The sequence below is a fragment of the Boleophthalmus pectinirostris genome, unplaced genomic scaffold (genome assembly GCF_026225935.1).
Source record: "Boleophthalmus pectinirostris isolate CB_2022bp ecotype Guang Dong unplaced genomic scaffold, ASM2622593v1 HiC_scaffold_1, whole genome shotgun sequence".
Classification (NCBI taxonomy): domain Eukaryota; kingdom Metazoa; phylum Chordata; class Actinopteri; order Gobiiformes; family Gobiidae; genus Boleophthalmus; species Boleophthalmus pectinirostris.
Window position 1 is genome coordinate 38201443 of NW_026570970.1, and position 15680 is coordinate 38217122.

At 42.0% G+C, this 15680-nt stretch overlaps 1 protein-coding gene and 1 non-coding gene across 2 annotated transcripts in view; both read left to right on the plus strand.

Annotated features, from left to right (window-relative positions):
- The first annotated feature begins 314 nt into the window (after nt 1-314).
- spegb (striated muscle enriched protein kinase b) overlaps nt 315-15680 on the plus strand; it is a 59630-nt gene continuing 44264 nt past the window's right edge. The window contains exons 1-8 of the mRNA XM_055162769.1: nt 315-361; nt 1026-1080; nt 1328-2679; nt 4542-4685; nt 6655-6837; nt 8026-8186; nt 8901-8989; nt 11944-12119. Of these exons, the coding sequence (XP_055018744.1) occupies nt 1028-1080; nt 1328-2679; nt 4542-4685; nt 6655-6837; nt 8026-8186; nt 8901-8989; nt 11944-12119 (2158 nt within the window). The 5' untranslated portion in view covers nt 315-361; nt 1026-1027. The remainder of the gene's footprint in view (nt 362-1025; nt 1081-1327; nt 2680-4541; nt 4686-6654; nt 6838-8025; nt 8187-8900; nt 8990-11943; nt 12120-15680) is intronic.
- Nucleotides 4776-4899, plus strand: LOC129409040 (small nucleolar RNA SNORA49). The gene has a single exon (XR_008632241.1). It is a non-coding gene; the product is annotated as a small nucleolar RNA SNORA49 (small nucleolar RNA).

A 15680-nucleotide genomic window follows, 5' to 3' on the forward strand; every position in this document is an offset into this window, starting at 1 on the left:
TGAGTTGGTTCATGTTACATTTGTGTTATGAGCTCCAAGTTCTAAAGTGATCAACCTTCAGTATGATTTGTGACACTTTGATGAAATCAAACTGTTGTTGTGGCCCACCACATATTTCGTGCCATTTGTCCAGCAGCAGAAACACATGATTGTTGTGATCTCCAGCGCTGATAAACAGGCTGCATGTGTTTGTGTGATCAGGCCCTGGTGCTCCTGTGATCTCCAGCTCTGTTCTATCAGATTTTGTGATGTTTGGAGGTGAATGCAGACTATTTCAATGACAATGTTTTTCTCTCTGTTTCAGAATCTGAGTCTGAGGATGAGGAGGGAGAAGAGGAGGAGGAGGAGCGCCCTGACTCTGGTACTGACCCGACCCTACACACTCCTCACACATCACTGACCTCTGACCCCTGACCCCAGCTCTCCTCTTGGAGATGAATAATAATGATAAAGACATTACAGGCCTCTCACAGCGCCACACTGTGGTCATTATTTAGCCACAGCTGCCCTGAGGCAGACTGCACACACACCAACCACACACACAAGCAACAGGAAGTGTCCTGACTAAAATGTGGACATATCAGCTTGTCAAAGCCTGATCCTGTCAGATCTCAGAAGCTCAGAGGCCAGGTTAGGACTTGGATGGGAGACCTCAGGGAAAATCAGGTTCCTCGGGGGGCACCAGCTGGTCGGCATCGTTGTGTCCTTAGGCAAGGCACTTCACCCACATTGTCTAGGGCAGCTGTGGCTACAGTAGTATCTTACCACCACAGAGTGTGGCGTGAATGAATAATGATCTGTAAAGTGTCTTTGAGTGTCCAGAAAAGCTCTGTATAAAACTGATGCATAATGATTATGATTAAAGACACAATAACAGCTGTACTGGTCAGTTTTCATTTGAGCCTGAGTCACTGATAACCCACTATTGACAAGAGAATATATTTTTTCTTAACTATCATGATCTTTAGATAAATGAACAAACTTTGAAAATATAATTTTTTTTTTCATCTTTGTTTCTCTGTCAGTGATGGACACAACTGCAGACACAACAAGACATGAAGACCACTCTCAGACAACCAGGTAATCTCTGTCAGGTGCCTCTCATGCCCTGCCTTTCTGAACCTATTACCTATTTATACTGTATACAGAGAAGACGCTGAACTTTGTGTCAGTTTTTGTTTCATGTGGATAGAACCAATAATTACAGAGACATGAACCATAAACCAGGTCAACAAATCTGTGATGTGACAGCTCTGTTTAACCTAGAGGGACTCTACAGTGTGCTGATGTCGTGTGAACCTCTTCTTGTTCTTGTTCGTCTCTTCAGGGACTCCCCTCCTCAGGTGCTGCCCCCTCCCTCTCCTCGCCTCTCCAAGCGCCTCTCTTCGTCCCCGATGCCCTCCCGCTCTGGCTCCACCACACCAATCGGATCTCGCAAGAAAGTCATCGCGCCAACAACGGACTACCAGGACACGGTGCCCGGAGAGTTCGAAGAGAAGATCCGACAGCCCAAATCTGCCACACAAACGAACACTAACAACCAGGACTCCAGACCACAGACGCCTCTGAGTGAGTATTCCAGGAAAGAATTCTCTGCCCGACCATCTCCAAAGCTAACACGAGCCAGCTCCAAGGTGTTTGAGAAAGTCAGAGGGTTGGAGGAACGCCGGAGAAGTTTGGATATTCCAGAAGGATCGGTTTCAGGAAGATCGTGGGCAGGTTTCAATCGAGCGGGGTCGGTGGATTCGGACGATGGCGGAAGTCGTTTGGGAATTTCTCGAGAGAGTTCACGAGAGGATTTACGCGAAGCTTTAAAAGAAGACGCGGCGGAGAGAAGATCCATGTTCAGGCAAAGAGCGGCGTCTCTGGAAGATAAACCGCGCTACTCGCAAAAAGTCCAAGACATCGAGAATAAATTTACAGAAGAGCTGCAGCGAATCAAGAAATTAGTAGGAAAACCGCACATGAAGAAGTCTTTTTCGACGGAACAGCTGACGTTAAAAGCGAAACAGCGGCAACCTTTCCGCAAAATCGAACCGATACCTCCACAAGTCCTGCAAAAGCTCCAAGAACGTGAACGCGCTCAATGGGCCAGAGAGCAAAAGGAGAGAGAGTTACACGAGCAGAAACCGCAAATCAGCTCTAATATTTTAGGAAGTCGTTTAGGCGAAGTCCCCGGTCCGCCCGAGTCCATGCAGTTAGCGGATTTACCTGGACAGCGCCCCATACGTGAGCTCAGCAGAGTCAGCCCGGTCACAGAAATCGTGCAAAGATCGTCGTCTCCGCTCGTGCACCAACTCGAATCGTACCGCAAAGTGGAGAAGAGACCGCCGAGTCCGCTGGTACAGAGAGTGACGCGCTTCCCTGAGTCCAACCACGACAAAGAGGAGCCGACGGGCAGGAAGACGCCCATTGAGGTGGCGCTAAGGAAGGTGGAGCTGAGACCGGAGAGCCCCCTGGTGCAGAGGAGGGGGGCGGAGGCTAATGCGCTGGCTCCTCCCAAACCGCCGAGAGTGTACGCCGAGGAGGAGCGGAGGAGTGTGCCCAGGATTGTGGTGCAAGAAGAGGAAGAGGAGAAGATGGAGGTGGAGGAGAAAGAGACGCTGCAGACCACCAGCAGCAGAGAGGGGGCGCCAAAGAGCAGGAAGAAGAAGATAAGGCCCATGTCTCCAGAACAAGGTGAGAAACATGACTTGATTTCTCCAAAGTACCATAAAACACCAAATAATAGCCAGGTTTCAACTAACCGCTGGGTGGGTGCAGGTGTATATTTTGATAAATAACCTCAAGTTCCAAATAAATGACGAGTCTAATATATTAAAAAAATAATAATAAAAATAAAAATCTGCTTGCTGCTTTTACCAGACTGGTGTGTGACTGAATGAGTGGGCTGCAATATTCTTTCAAGTTGCTGACAAAAAAAAAAAAAAAAAAAACTCATGTCGGTAACGGAGGGAATGAAATATGCAGCACTTTTGGGCAATAAATCCAAACAGTGATAACTCTTGGTTCTCACTTCCATATCCTTAACAAACTGGTTTGAATATTTGCTTCATATAGTTTTCTACCATATGGTACAAGATTAGGTTGAAAAACCTCTTACTTTTTGACTAATGAGATTTTTTATGAAGAAAGGTCATGGTAACGGAGGGAAAAGTAACGGAGGGAAAATTGTGCAAACAAGTAGAAGGTGCAGGATTTTGCATAATTTGTCGCTTTTTTCTTCCAAATACTTTAATATTACTTCAAAATGAAAAGTAACTATGTCTATAAAATATGTCAGTCCTTCCAAGCAAATTTTTTAAATCATTTTAAATACATTTTTTCTTGAAAAATCATGTGCCTTCATCAACAGTTCAAAGATGGAATAACATCAGTTTATTTACATGATTTGCAGGTCTTTGAAATTTGGGAAATAATTTTTGTTCCATGTTTCATACATGGTCTGTTTAAAACATATGGAACTTTAGAACCAAAAATGGTACAGAAAAAAGGTCAACAGTTTCATAAACTAGAGTACATATGTATCTGTTCAATACATTTTTATATCAGATGCATTAACTTGAATTTTTGGCCTTGATGTTTACTTCTGCTTGACCGGGCCCTTCTGTGAAATCACGATTTTGAAGTGACGTAAAAAAGACAGAAGGTGCAACACAGCAGGAAATTCATCAGTTTTTTATGAGTTTTGAAACTTCCAACTGTTCAACTTGTTGCCTTCTGGCTGGAGCTTCAGGTCAATTCCAGCTACGACCAACAGACTCAGGGACAGCTTCTTCCCCAAAGCCATCACCATACTTAATGAGAACTGTTCATTTGTTTAATTTATTATTATGTCTTGCACTTTGACGGAGCAGCTCTGAATTTCATTATACTGAATAATGACAAGGCTTTCTATTCTATTTTATTCTATTCCAATATTACTTCAGTTTGGCATTTTGGAGGAAGCAGCAATGTGATTATAGCTGCTGTGACATGAGAGGAAAGTTGTGGCAAAGGGGCAAGGAAAGGCAAGGGGTGGTGAGGCAGGAATCGTGCCCACAATGTAGGAAAAGTAGTCGCCAGGCCATCGCATAACGTTGATGCCCCCTCTAAGGCGTGCTGCAAAAACTGTAAATTATAGTCCTACTGGTTAAAAGAATTTGAGTACCATATTTTACCAGTTTTGCTGAACAAGATTTTTGTGAAGAAGGAATTAATCACCTGTCCCAGATTGCCACTTGGTCTCAAATAAATGCCTGGTCTGCTATAGAAAATGTGACCAATTTAAATGTACTTTTTTGAGCTTTTAACCAAATTAGAGATTAGTTCCGTCATTAAAAATATACCTGGAGTTGTATTTCACATCATTCACCCTGGTTTCATTAATCCACTGTAAAAAAAAATAAATAAATAATAATAATAATTTGCCTCTGAGCCTCCCAACACTCTGTTTAGAAACCGTGCACCATTTTTGAGTCCATAAATCGTGGCCAGACTCTTTAAGCATGTCGGTCATTCCTTCTGTATTCTCATATATTGTGTTTAAATCTTCTGTTCAGACTCTTCAGATGACTCCTATGTCTCGGCCGGTGAGGACCCTCTGGAGGCCCCTGTGTTTGAGTTTCCTCTGCAGGACGCCGTGGCTTTTACTGGAGCTGATGTGGTCCTTAAATGCATCATCGCCGGAACACCCACACCTGAAGGTAACACAGGCCTTTACAGTTTTAAAAAAGTAAACATTTGAGAAGGAATATGAATCAGTGAATAGTAAATGTGCTTTTGATTGCTGTTTTGTCCCCGTCTTACACCGAGGCCTCCTGTGAGTGGAGAGCTCTGGATGAATGGGGTAAATGAACCTGCTCTCTTCCCTCCCTGCTGGAGACTGTTCCTCTCAGGGTCTACATACCAGCTCACATTTAGTCCAATGAGATTCATTTGGTCTTCCAATATTTTATGTTATTAGGTTCTTTTTTCAGACCTAGAGTTTTGTTTCATACCTGACAGTTTGGACTGCTCACTAGTGTCTTCCTCAGAGTGGTCATGTGATGTTTCTGTGATGTGTCTAGTCAGCTGATCTAAACAGGTTTTGGCGCTGTCTTCCTACCAGTGGAGGCAGGATAACAGTGCCATCTGCAGTCCGACTTCCTCAGGACAGTATCCCAGGTGTGTGAGAGTAAAAAAGCCCCTCATCATTGGGAACAGAGGAAAACAAACATCGCTGCTGGATTAAAGAGGCAATCGAAATACGAAAACATGCCCACAGGACTGTAAACCGGGACGAGGGGCTTTTTTATTCTCACACACCTGGGATACTGTCCTGAGGAAGTCGGACTGCAGATGGCGCTGTCATCCTGCCTCCACTGGTAGGAAGACGGCGCCAAAATCTGTTTAAATCAGCTGACCAGACACGTCACAGCAACATCACGTGACCACACTGAGGAAGACACTAGTGAGCAGTCCAAACTGTCAGGTATGAAATAACACTCTAGGTCTGAAAAAAAGAACCTAATAACATAAGCTCACATTTACTTTAGGGTGGCTCCAACTGACTGATATTGACAAACTGTGGTCCCTCTCTCTGTAACTGCTGCAGTGATCCTCATCATTTTGGTCTTAAAATGTTCATATTTAGCTGTTTTGTCCGTTAATAAAAACCTTTTCCTAATAAGGAGCTTGCTTCACAGGAGCCAAATGCTGTGGGTGATGTCACACTTCCTTAACCCTTAACCTTAAGCCCGTTAGACACCAAAAATATCCAAGATGGCAGCCATTTTTCAAGATGGTCGTGGCATTGAAGAAACGCTAATACAAAAATTAAATCACCAAAGCTGCAGATGATTGTTCAGTAACAGTAAACCTGAACAGGCAAACAAAAGAGCAGCTTGTGATCCAGTGAACTCAGATGAAGGCCATTCAGAAATTAAAAGAACTGTGCAGAAGTTTTTTTATGTGATAACACAGAAGCAGCTTCTGAACTAAGACAAACATCAACAATGCAGTAAAATGATGAATGAATGTGCCAAAAATCTTAATGATGGCAAACTTTTTTTCGATAGTTCTTCAGCACAAACAGCACTATGAATGGTTCTATTTTAATGGCTCTATTTCTGAAATTAACCTACGTCAACATGTTGCATTTTATTTGAATTTTGCTTGTGTTTTTATTTCTACTTCCCAGATGGTTATTAGGATACTTCTGGTTTCAAATTGTGAGAAAATTTTATGAATTTTGTGTGAAATTAAATCTATTTTGGTGTAAAATGAGTTGAATACCTGACATTGCATTACTCTATATGCATATATTTGCAAATGTGTGATTTATTCCATTCATTTTGATTAAGAACATGATGACTTATTGTCTTTTAGCTCATACTGATGTGAAATCAGTTGTTTGGTTGGCCATCTTGAAAAAGTACCTCCATGTTGGAATATTTCAGGTGGCTAATGGGTTTTTCTAAAAGAGCATGATGTGAGCTAAATCTATGAGAAATTTGGTACTTGTACCACAAACTGAACGATTCTTGTGGTTTGGAGACCTAATCTGCTCCACTTAAACATTCACAGTAGGTCAGATCGTCGAGCTGAGGTGGTCCTGTCCTTGCTCTGTGACCTGGATAGTTAGAAATGGCTTGTCATTCATAACATTTAAAGATGTGGTTTCTGCTGCTCCAGTGTCGTGGTCCAAAGACTCCAGTCCGGTCTCTGGTCTCGGTCTGAACTACACAGTGAAGGTGGAAGGAGAGAGGCACAGTTTATGGATCAGATCTGTGAGAACGGCCAACGCCGGAGTCTACTGTGTAACGGCGAGCAACCAGGTCGGGACTGTCTCCAGCTCGGCTACTCTCACTGTCAAAGGTGAGTCCTGAGTCCTGTTTTTAGCTCTATTTAGACTCACAAAGATTGTACCTTACTTTTAAAGGAAGTGTGTGTAACCTGTCTGAGTCGCCAGAGCCTTAACCCTCTCAGGCTCAAACTAAATTTTAGTAACAGGAAACAATCTGATATTTGGGGAAAATGGTCATATGGGGTAGTAATATACAATCCTGACTTTTTTTTGAGAGAGACCTTCACATCCAGTGTGTTCTGGGATGTTGCAGATTTGGATTTGTGGTAAATTAACACTGAAGACTGAAAATGATATGAACATAACTTTATGTGTAAACCACTGTTCATAACAATGAAAACATAAAGCTCAGTGTAACAGCTTCACAGTCGCAGAACAACACTTTTTCATGTAGTACTCCAAGAAACAATTTGGCCGTTTGTGTGTAGTCATTCTTACACAGTCTGCATCGTCCACATTTATCAGCATGGATGGGAAAAAAGGCTCCTGAGTAAAAAAGGCTCATAAAATATGGATTTGGAGTAAGTAGGTAATTAGCATTTAGTTGTTGCAAATCTGCAGTGCCTGCCTGGAGAGGGTTAACCTGCAGGTTGACAACATTTTTTACTCTCAGTTTATGTTCAGGCTCATGTGAAGCTCAGAACTTCCAAAATTCCCTTCCTGAGCTGCAGAGGCTGCACTAGCACTGCCTCATGATGCTGCAGGTGCTGGGGTTTAGGTAGAGACCGTTCAGATCAGAGAGAGAAGACTTTTAGGTTTAAACACACTGGGTTATAAAAATGGCCCTCTTCTCTCTGGTATATTCTTGTATTGTCGTCTGTGGCCCGTTTTATTCTTGTGCTTTAAATATAAACGTTATAGTTTCCATAGCAACAGAGTGGGAGGCGGGAGCATCTTCACAGGAACAATCAGAGGCTATTGTTTGGACACAGTTTAGTCCTGTCATTATCTCAGTGTTTAAAGACCCCTGTTTGTGCACACTGTCCTGCTTTTACTGTGCAAAACTTAAACACACATGTTACGCTGAATCTAGGCTACATGTTTGGGCTTTTAACATAGTTGTTGGTTGAAATAGTACTTCAAAGTAGTACTCAAATAAAGGTATTGTCTTATTTTAAACCTGTCCTTGAGCATGCACATCTGAGAGAGACTATGGAGACACAGGGAGGGCATCTGACACATTATTGCTTCATTTGCAGAGAATGTTCCGGCTCCTCGCTCAAACCTGGGCCTCCCTCGGGACATGAGCAGCCCGATCACCTCAGACGAAGAGTACCTGAGCCCCCTCGAAGAGAACCCAGAGCCAGGACCAGAGCCCGTGAGATTGGACCCACGCTTCAGACAGCCCCCTGCTTTTCTGGTGAGACCTGGTTTAGTCCTGGTTTAGTCCTGGTTTAGTCCTGGTTCAGTCCTGGTTTAGTCCTGGTTCAGTCCTGACTTAGATCTGCTTTTGCCCTGGTTTAGTCTCGGTTTAGTCCTGGCTTAGACCTCCTTTACTCCTAGTTTAGACCTGGGTTAGTCCAGGTTTAGTCCTAGTTTAGACCTGGTTTTTAGACCTCATTTAGTCCTAGTTTAGACCGGATTTAGACCTGGTTTAGACCTCATTTAGTCCTGGTTTAGACCTCATTTAATCCTAGTTTAGACCGGGTTTAGTCCTGGTTTACATCTCATTTAATTCTAGTTTAGACCAGGTTTAGTCTTGGTTTAGATCTCATTTAATCCTAGTTTAGACCGGGTTTAGTCCTGGTTTAGATCTCATTTATTTCTAGTTTAGACCGGGTTTAGACCTGGGTTAGAACTTGGGTCATAGTTGGGTTAGTCCTCATTGAGTCCATAGGTTAGTTCCAAGGTGAGACTTTTTATAGTCCTGGTTCAGGTCTTGGTTTTGTCCTGGTTTAGTCCTAGTTCAGTAAGCGTTTAGACCTGGTTTAGTTCTGGTTTAGTCCAGGCTTTAACAATGACACAGAAATAACTTAAAGGACACCAAGAAGAGGCCACAGATTTGTACTTTGCATTGTGATTCATTTTTATTTTTATTTTTAAGTTTTTAAGTTATTTTTTGTTGGTTTCCTAGGCGACGATAAGCGATCAGACGGTGGTGGAGGGGCAGGAGGTGTCCATGTCTGTGCGAATCAGCGGACAGCCCAAACCCATGCTCTACTGGTGAGAAAAGTTACACAGTGCTGCTTTAAAAGGCCCAGATCATGTCATTATTTTGCCTTGAATGCTCCACAGTATGGCATTAAACTTATCTGTGTATACATGGAGACAAACAGATGACACCAGCATCCCAAGTTACAAGTTAGATCTGTGGAGAGATGAGAAACAAACATATATTAGTTGTGCTTTTTGGGGGAAATGTATTTTATAAAATCAGAGACCAGCAACTGACATTTCCTGTGTAAAGTCAAGTTGTAGTAATAAGAATAGAAGAGAACAACAGACTGTTAACGTCACATATGAACAGTTCTTCAGATAAATATAACATAAACAACAGAACAGAACAAGTTTAACCAAACTCTCCATCTCACTCCAAATCACTAAATCCATTCAATTCTTCATCCTTGGTGTCACTTCTGAGCAACTCGACCTCCAGAGGTAGAACTCCAGTTAGAATTATTCGTGTCTTTGTGAATCTCGACAGGATGGTTTCAGTGTCACTGAAGTCCAGACGTTGTCCATCCATCCAGTGACTTCAGGAAAGTTTCATGGTGCATCCTCCTGGTGTCACAAGTTTCTCTCTCACTCCAAACTTTCTTTCTGCTGCTCGATCATCGTTTTCAGCTGCAGGTTTCACGACTTGCAGTTTGTAATCTGCAAAATCTGCAAGATTGATTTAGTTTTTTGGGGCATTTGTGTTCAGTCTTCTCAGTCTTTGTCTTTATAAGTTTGTTTAAATATTAAATTGTTCAGTGGTGCAGAAGTAATGGTGTGATCGACTGACATGATACAGACAGAACAGAGGCTCTTTCTGCAGGAGACATGTGCAGTAGAGTGAAGTGACAGTGGTACAGGAGGAACAGGAGCAACACATACTCACACACAAGCCTCTTGCTGCTGTCAATGTGAAAACTTTAATATATAAGTCGCAACAGAGTATAAGCCAAACCATGAAGAAAAGTGCCACTTATAGTCTGAAATATATGGTATGCAACTTGTCAAACCTGGTGTGATGTGCAGTAGTTTCATTAGTGGGATGCACGCTGACTGTGTTGTGATAGCGTTCTGAAGAAGTAGTGACTTAGCACGGAGAGCAAAGGGAGGGGGGACTCAGAGCATCACAAACATATGACGTTACATGTTGTTTTGCGTGAATATATAGTATTTCATGTGTTAGTTTTTACTCTATAGATGTGCAATACCTCTTCTTTAATGCTATACTGTGGAACATTACAAGCAAAGCAATAACATATCCATGGAGATGCAAGGGTTTCAACTTTTGGCAAACATTTCATTTTGAATTGTTAACTGCACCTTTAGTTTGTTTTAGATGTTCTAAAATCCTCTTAATGACAGCTGTTGGGAAAGAGCACTTGTAGCTGTAACTCTTAAAACTATGCATATGGTTTGTCCAGTGTAATTGTTATGTCAACATTAAATCATTGTTATTCTTTAATTGCCACGGCAACAGTGCTGATCTTCCCTTAAAGCCATGCAGGCAGTATTGGGTCGATTTGAACTGTACTTTGGGACACCACTCTAGTGTTGTGTTTGTGAGATACTGCAGAGGAGAGCCCTGTGTAGAGACTCTCCTCTGTTTCTATGACGACTGGAGACTCCAGTCACCATAGAAACTGGGAAAGTCCTCCGCTCCGAACCCATCCATTCATTTGTTTATTTATTATTTACATTTTATTTGCTGGACTTCCCCAAACAGAGGGTGAGAATCTGATACACAGTGGTCCAGAATTCTTTCTTCTACATTCTGAGCATGCTCGTTACTCACCATGATGAGTTTATAAAGCCCTGTTCAAACCAAACACGAATGGCGTGAACAAGGCGAATGATTTACATGTTACCCCTGTGTGAGAAGAATCCCTCAGTCGTCCAGGTAGACTCCATCGTTACCCCTATGTAAAGGCGCTGACCCGCCTGAAGTTCTGCGACAGGAATGACGCGAATTGTGACACGCAAATTTTCAAAATGGAGGAAGCTTGCGAAATTTGCCAAAGTTGACAATTTTGAACTTTCTGCAAATATTCATGTCACATCAACCAATCAGAGGCCGTGTTCTGATAGTGGCGTATAATGCTGAGACAGATGTGAACTTTCATTCAACATGGAGGAGACCTCACTGTTCCCAGGGGAAACGAGCCGATGTTTTACGATACCAGCGTGAGCCAGTACAGAGACCAGAATAAACTCCACAGAGCAGGACCTACACCACACTCTGTCCCCCTCTCATTTATTCTGGTCCCAGTCTCAGTCCCGCTCTGGTCCTGGTCTCAGTCCCTGTCTCAGTCCCGATCTGTTCCCGGTATCAGTCCCAGTCTGGTCAGCCTGTTCCAAGTCCACAATTTTTCCAAATGAAAACAGCAGATGCAGAGGACACTGTGCAGCTGCAGTTGATCCTTCTTGACTTGACTTTTTGTCAAGCAGCAAACTAAAGGTGTTTGACGTGATTTATTTGTGCCATTTGCGTTTGGTCTGATCAGGGCTTAAGAGTTTTACACTGCTCAGGGATCTGAGCTGTCATGGTAACTCTCTCCATGGACTTCATGATTCTCATACAATAAAATATTTTTATGAGATGCAGAGAGAACACAGTGGAATTATTTTGACCTGAAGAGCTGCTTATACAGCACATCTGTACTGAGACAAGACACATTTTGATTAGATACAAAAGTCAAATGATTCACAGTCACTTCAGAAAGTGGAGCCATTATTCAACCCCAAAGACATGAGTGTTTCAGCTGAAAGGACTTTAAGGACTTTTACTTTGGAGATTTCTTTCAAAAAACAGTGAATCTCCCATAGAGTTACTTAGATCTCTGCTCTCCACCTGAGATTATGAATGTGAACTCCATCAACTGAACCCATCTGTTGTTGAAGGTTCTTGTCCTTTTGCGCTCCAGGCTGAGTGTTTGTTTAAAGGTTCTTGTACCTCCTCCCTCCAGGCTCAGGGACAGAGTGACGGTGAAGTCAGGCCCTCGTCATGTGGTCAGAGAGAGAGAAGAAGACACGTTTGAGATGATCATCAAGTCTGCTCAGAAACCCGACTCTGGAGTTTACACGTGTAAAATCATCAATGAGTACGGCACCAAGCAGTGTGACGCCATGCTCAGAGTCACAGGTGAGAAACACGCTAAACACACTAAACAGGCTAAACAGGCTAAACAGGCTAAACACACTAAACAGGCTAAACACACTAAACACGCTAAACACACTAAACAGGCTAAACACTAAACACGCTAAACAGGCTAAACACGCTAAACAGGCTAAACAGGCTAAACAGCTAAACACTAAACAGGCTAAACAGGGCTAAACAGGCTAAACACACTAAACAGGCTAAACAGGCTAAAACACACTAAACAGGCTAAAACACACTAAACAGGCTAAAACACGCTAAACACTAAACACGCTAAACACACTAAACAGCTAAAACACGCTAAACAGGCTAAACACGCTAAACACACTAAACAGGCTAAACACACTAAACAGGCTAAACACACTAAACAGGCTAAACACACTAAACAGGCTAAACACGCTAAACAGGCTAAACACACTAAACACGCTAAACACACTAAACAGGCTAAACACGCTAAACACGCTAAACACGCTAAACAGGCTAAACACGCTAAACAGGCTAAACACGCTAAACACGCTAAACACTAAACAGGCTAAACACACTAAACAGGCTAAACACACTAAACACGCTAAACAGGCTAAACAGGCTAAACACGCTAAACAGGCTAAACACGCTAAACAGGCTAAACACGCTAAACAGGCTAAACACGCTAAACAGGCTAAACACACTAAACACGCTAAACACACTAAACAGGCTAAACACACTAAACACGCTAAACACACACTAAAACAGGCTAAACACGCTAAACACACTAAACAGGCTAAACACACTAAACAGGCTAAAACACACTAAACAGGGCTAAACACACTAAACAGGCTAAACACACTAAACAGGCTAAACACTAAACAGGCTAAAACACTAAACACGCTAAACACTAAACACGCTAAACACGCTAAACAGGCTAAACACGCTAAACAGGCTAAACACACTAAACACGCTAAACACACTAAACAGGCTAAACACACTAAACAGGCTAAACACGCTAAACACACTAAACAGGCTAAACACGCTAAACACACTAAACACGCTAAACACACTAAACAGGCTAAACACACTAAACAGGCTAAACACACTAAACAGGCTAAACACACTAAACACGCTAAACACACTAAACAGGCTAAACACGCTAAACAGGCTAAACACGCTAAACAGGCTAAACACGCTAAACACTAAACAGGCTAAACACACTAAACACGCTAAACACACTAAACAGGCTAAACACAGGCTAAACACACTAAACAGGCTAAACACACTAAACGCTAAACACTAAACAGGCTAAACACACTAAACAGCTAAACACACTAAACAGGCTAAACACGCTAAACACACTAAACACGCTAAACACACTAAACAGGCTAAACACGCTAAACACACTAAACAGGCTAAACACACTAAACAGGCTAAACACACTAAACACGCTAAACACACTAAACAGGCTAAACACGCTAAACAGGCTAAACACGCTAAACACACTAAACACGCTAAACACACTAAACAGGCTAAACACACTAAACACGCTAAACACGCTAAACAGGCTAAACACGCTAAACAGGCTAAACACGCTAAACAGGCTAAACACGCTAAACAGGCTAAACACACTAAACAGGCTAAACACGCTAAACAGGCTAAACACGCTAAACAGGCTAAACACGCTAAACAGGCTAAACACGCTAAACACACTAAACAGGCTAAACACACTAAACAGGCTAAACACGCTAAACACGCTAAACACGCTAAACAGGCTAAACAGGCTAAACAGGCTAAACACACTAAACAGGCTAAACACACTAAACAGGCTAAACACACTAAACAGGCTAAACACGCTAAACACACTAAACAGGCTAAACACACTAAACACGCTAAACAGGCTAAACACACTAAACAGGCTAAACACACTAAACAGGCTAAACACACTAAACAGGCTAAACACGCTAAACACACTAAACACGCTAAACAGGCTAAACACACTAAACAGGCTAAACCCACTAAGGTACAGTATGTATTGTGCTGTATGTTGCCTGTGTGTTCAGAGTGTTGGGTTTACATGTAATGGGGCACAGTGAGGCTAGTGTTTCTGTGGTGTCATCAGGCATGATCTCTTGAATCTCTCGAAATTTGCAGTTTTGAAGCCAAAATAGGTGACCTATGTGAATCGTGTAGATTCGATGAGAAAAGTCTTGGTCTTGTCTCAGACTTGAGTGTACTTGGGCTCAGTCTTGCCATGGGCATATTTCATTATGATCATATTTCATTATGGTCGCTGCTTTTGGCAATAAACTTGTACTGGTGTGCGGGGTCAGCCTTATCATCAGAAGAGCCTCTAGTCAGAAAATCCATGTTCAGGTAGTGTTACAAATTGTTACAAAGGAAATTGTATTTCAAGTTTTAAATATTTTAAAAAGTAAATATTAAAAGTAATAAATTAGGGTGACCAAACGTCTGTTTTTCCCCGGACATGTCCGTATTTTGCATCATGTCGGGCGTCCGGGTTTTACGGTGGCCGACGGGGGCAAACGCACTGCAACAGCTAATGCGTCTCATTTAGAGAAAACAATTTCAAGTACAGAAACGATGCAAATTCACAGGGTCAAACACAAGTTTAAACGAGGTACAACAAATACGTGGTACAGATGAAAAAAAGCGCTGCAAGAAACAAAGACAAATGCATCGTCATCAAATGCGCTGCAAATAGAGAAACGATGCAAAACGATGAAAACCAAGAAAACACCTGCAAAAGAAAAACGCTGCATAAAGAGTCGCCACACGGAAGTGCTCCAAACCTGCAGGGGGCGCGCTCAGTAGCAGTGTCCGCGGACCCCAAAGGCCGTGCTGAAATGAGACAGGTGTAGTTATTTTATTAGATGACTAACGCTAAATGCTAACAACACGCACCACGCAAATTACGTACACGAATCGGTAAAAAACATTACGCATGGGTACTCAAACTGTAGGAGATCAAGTTATTCTAATAATTCTCATCCAAATCTTATGGTTAAAAGCGAAAACTTATGTTTAACTTTTGCATAAACAAAATGGCTTTATTTCTGGAATACATCTAAAATAGACTAAATGACCTTAAAGTTTCAAAAACTGTGATGGGATATGCATTATGAAGTCTGTTTCTATTGATAAGGGATTACATTTATACCGGGCATGCATTTACGTCGGTTTATTAAAAAAGACATCTCTCCTTTGAGAAAAGATGATTTATTAAACAATCATAGGAACTTCTGGAAATAGTTTGTCATAATGTGAATAGTCGAAAACATTCAAACCCATTACGCACACACTGCATTAATAGGTTTGTACAAACAACTGTATGTCAGTGTACTCTCAAATTGTTACCTTTTTACTGAACCAGGTGAATAATTCAAAATGGACAAATTATCTGCATAACTGCAGTACAATAGTAAATTCTTATAGTGCATGTAATCAGTTACTACCAAAAGAGACACTAAATAAAATGCACATTTCACCATGAAACAAATGTCAGTATAGACGAAAAACATCCAGAAAAACTTATGAGTAAATGATATGTTTTCAGTT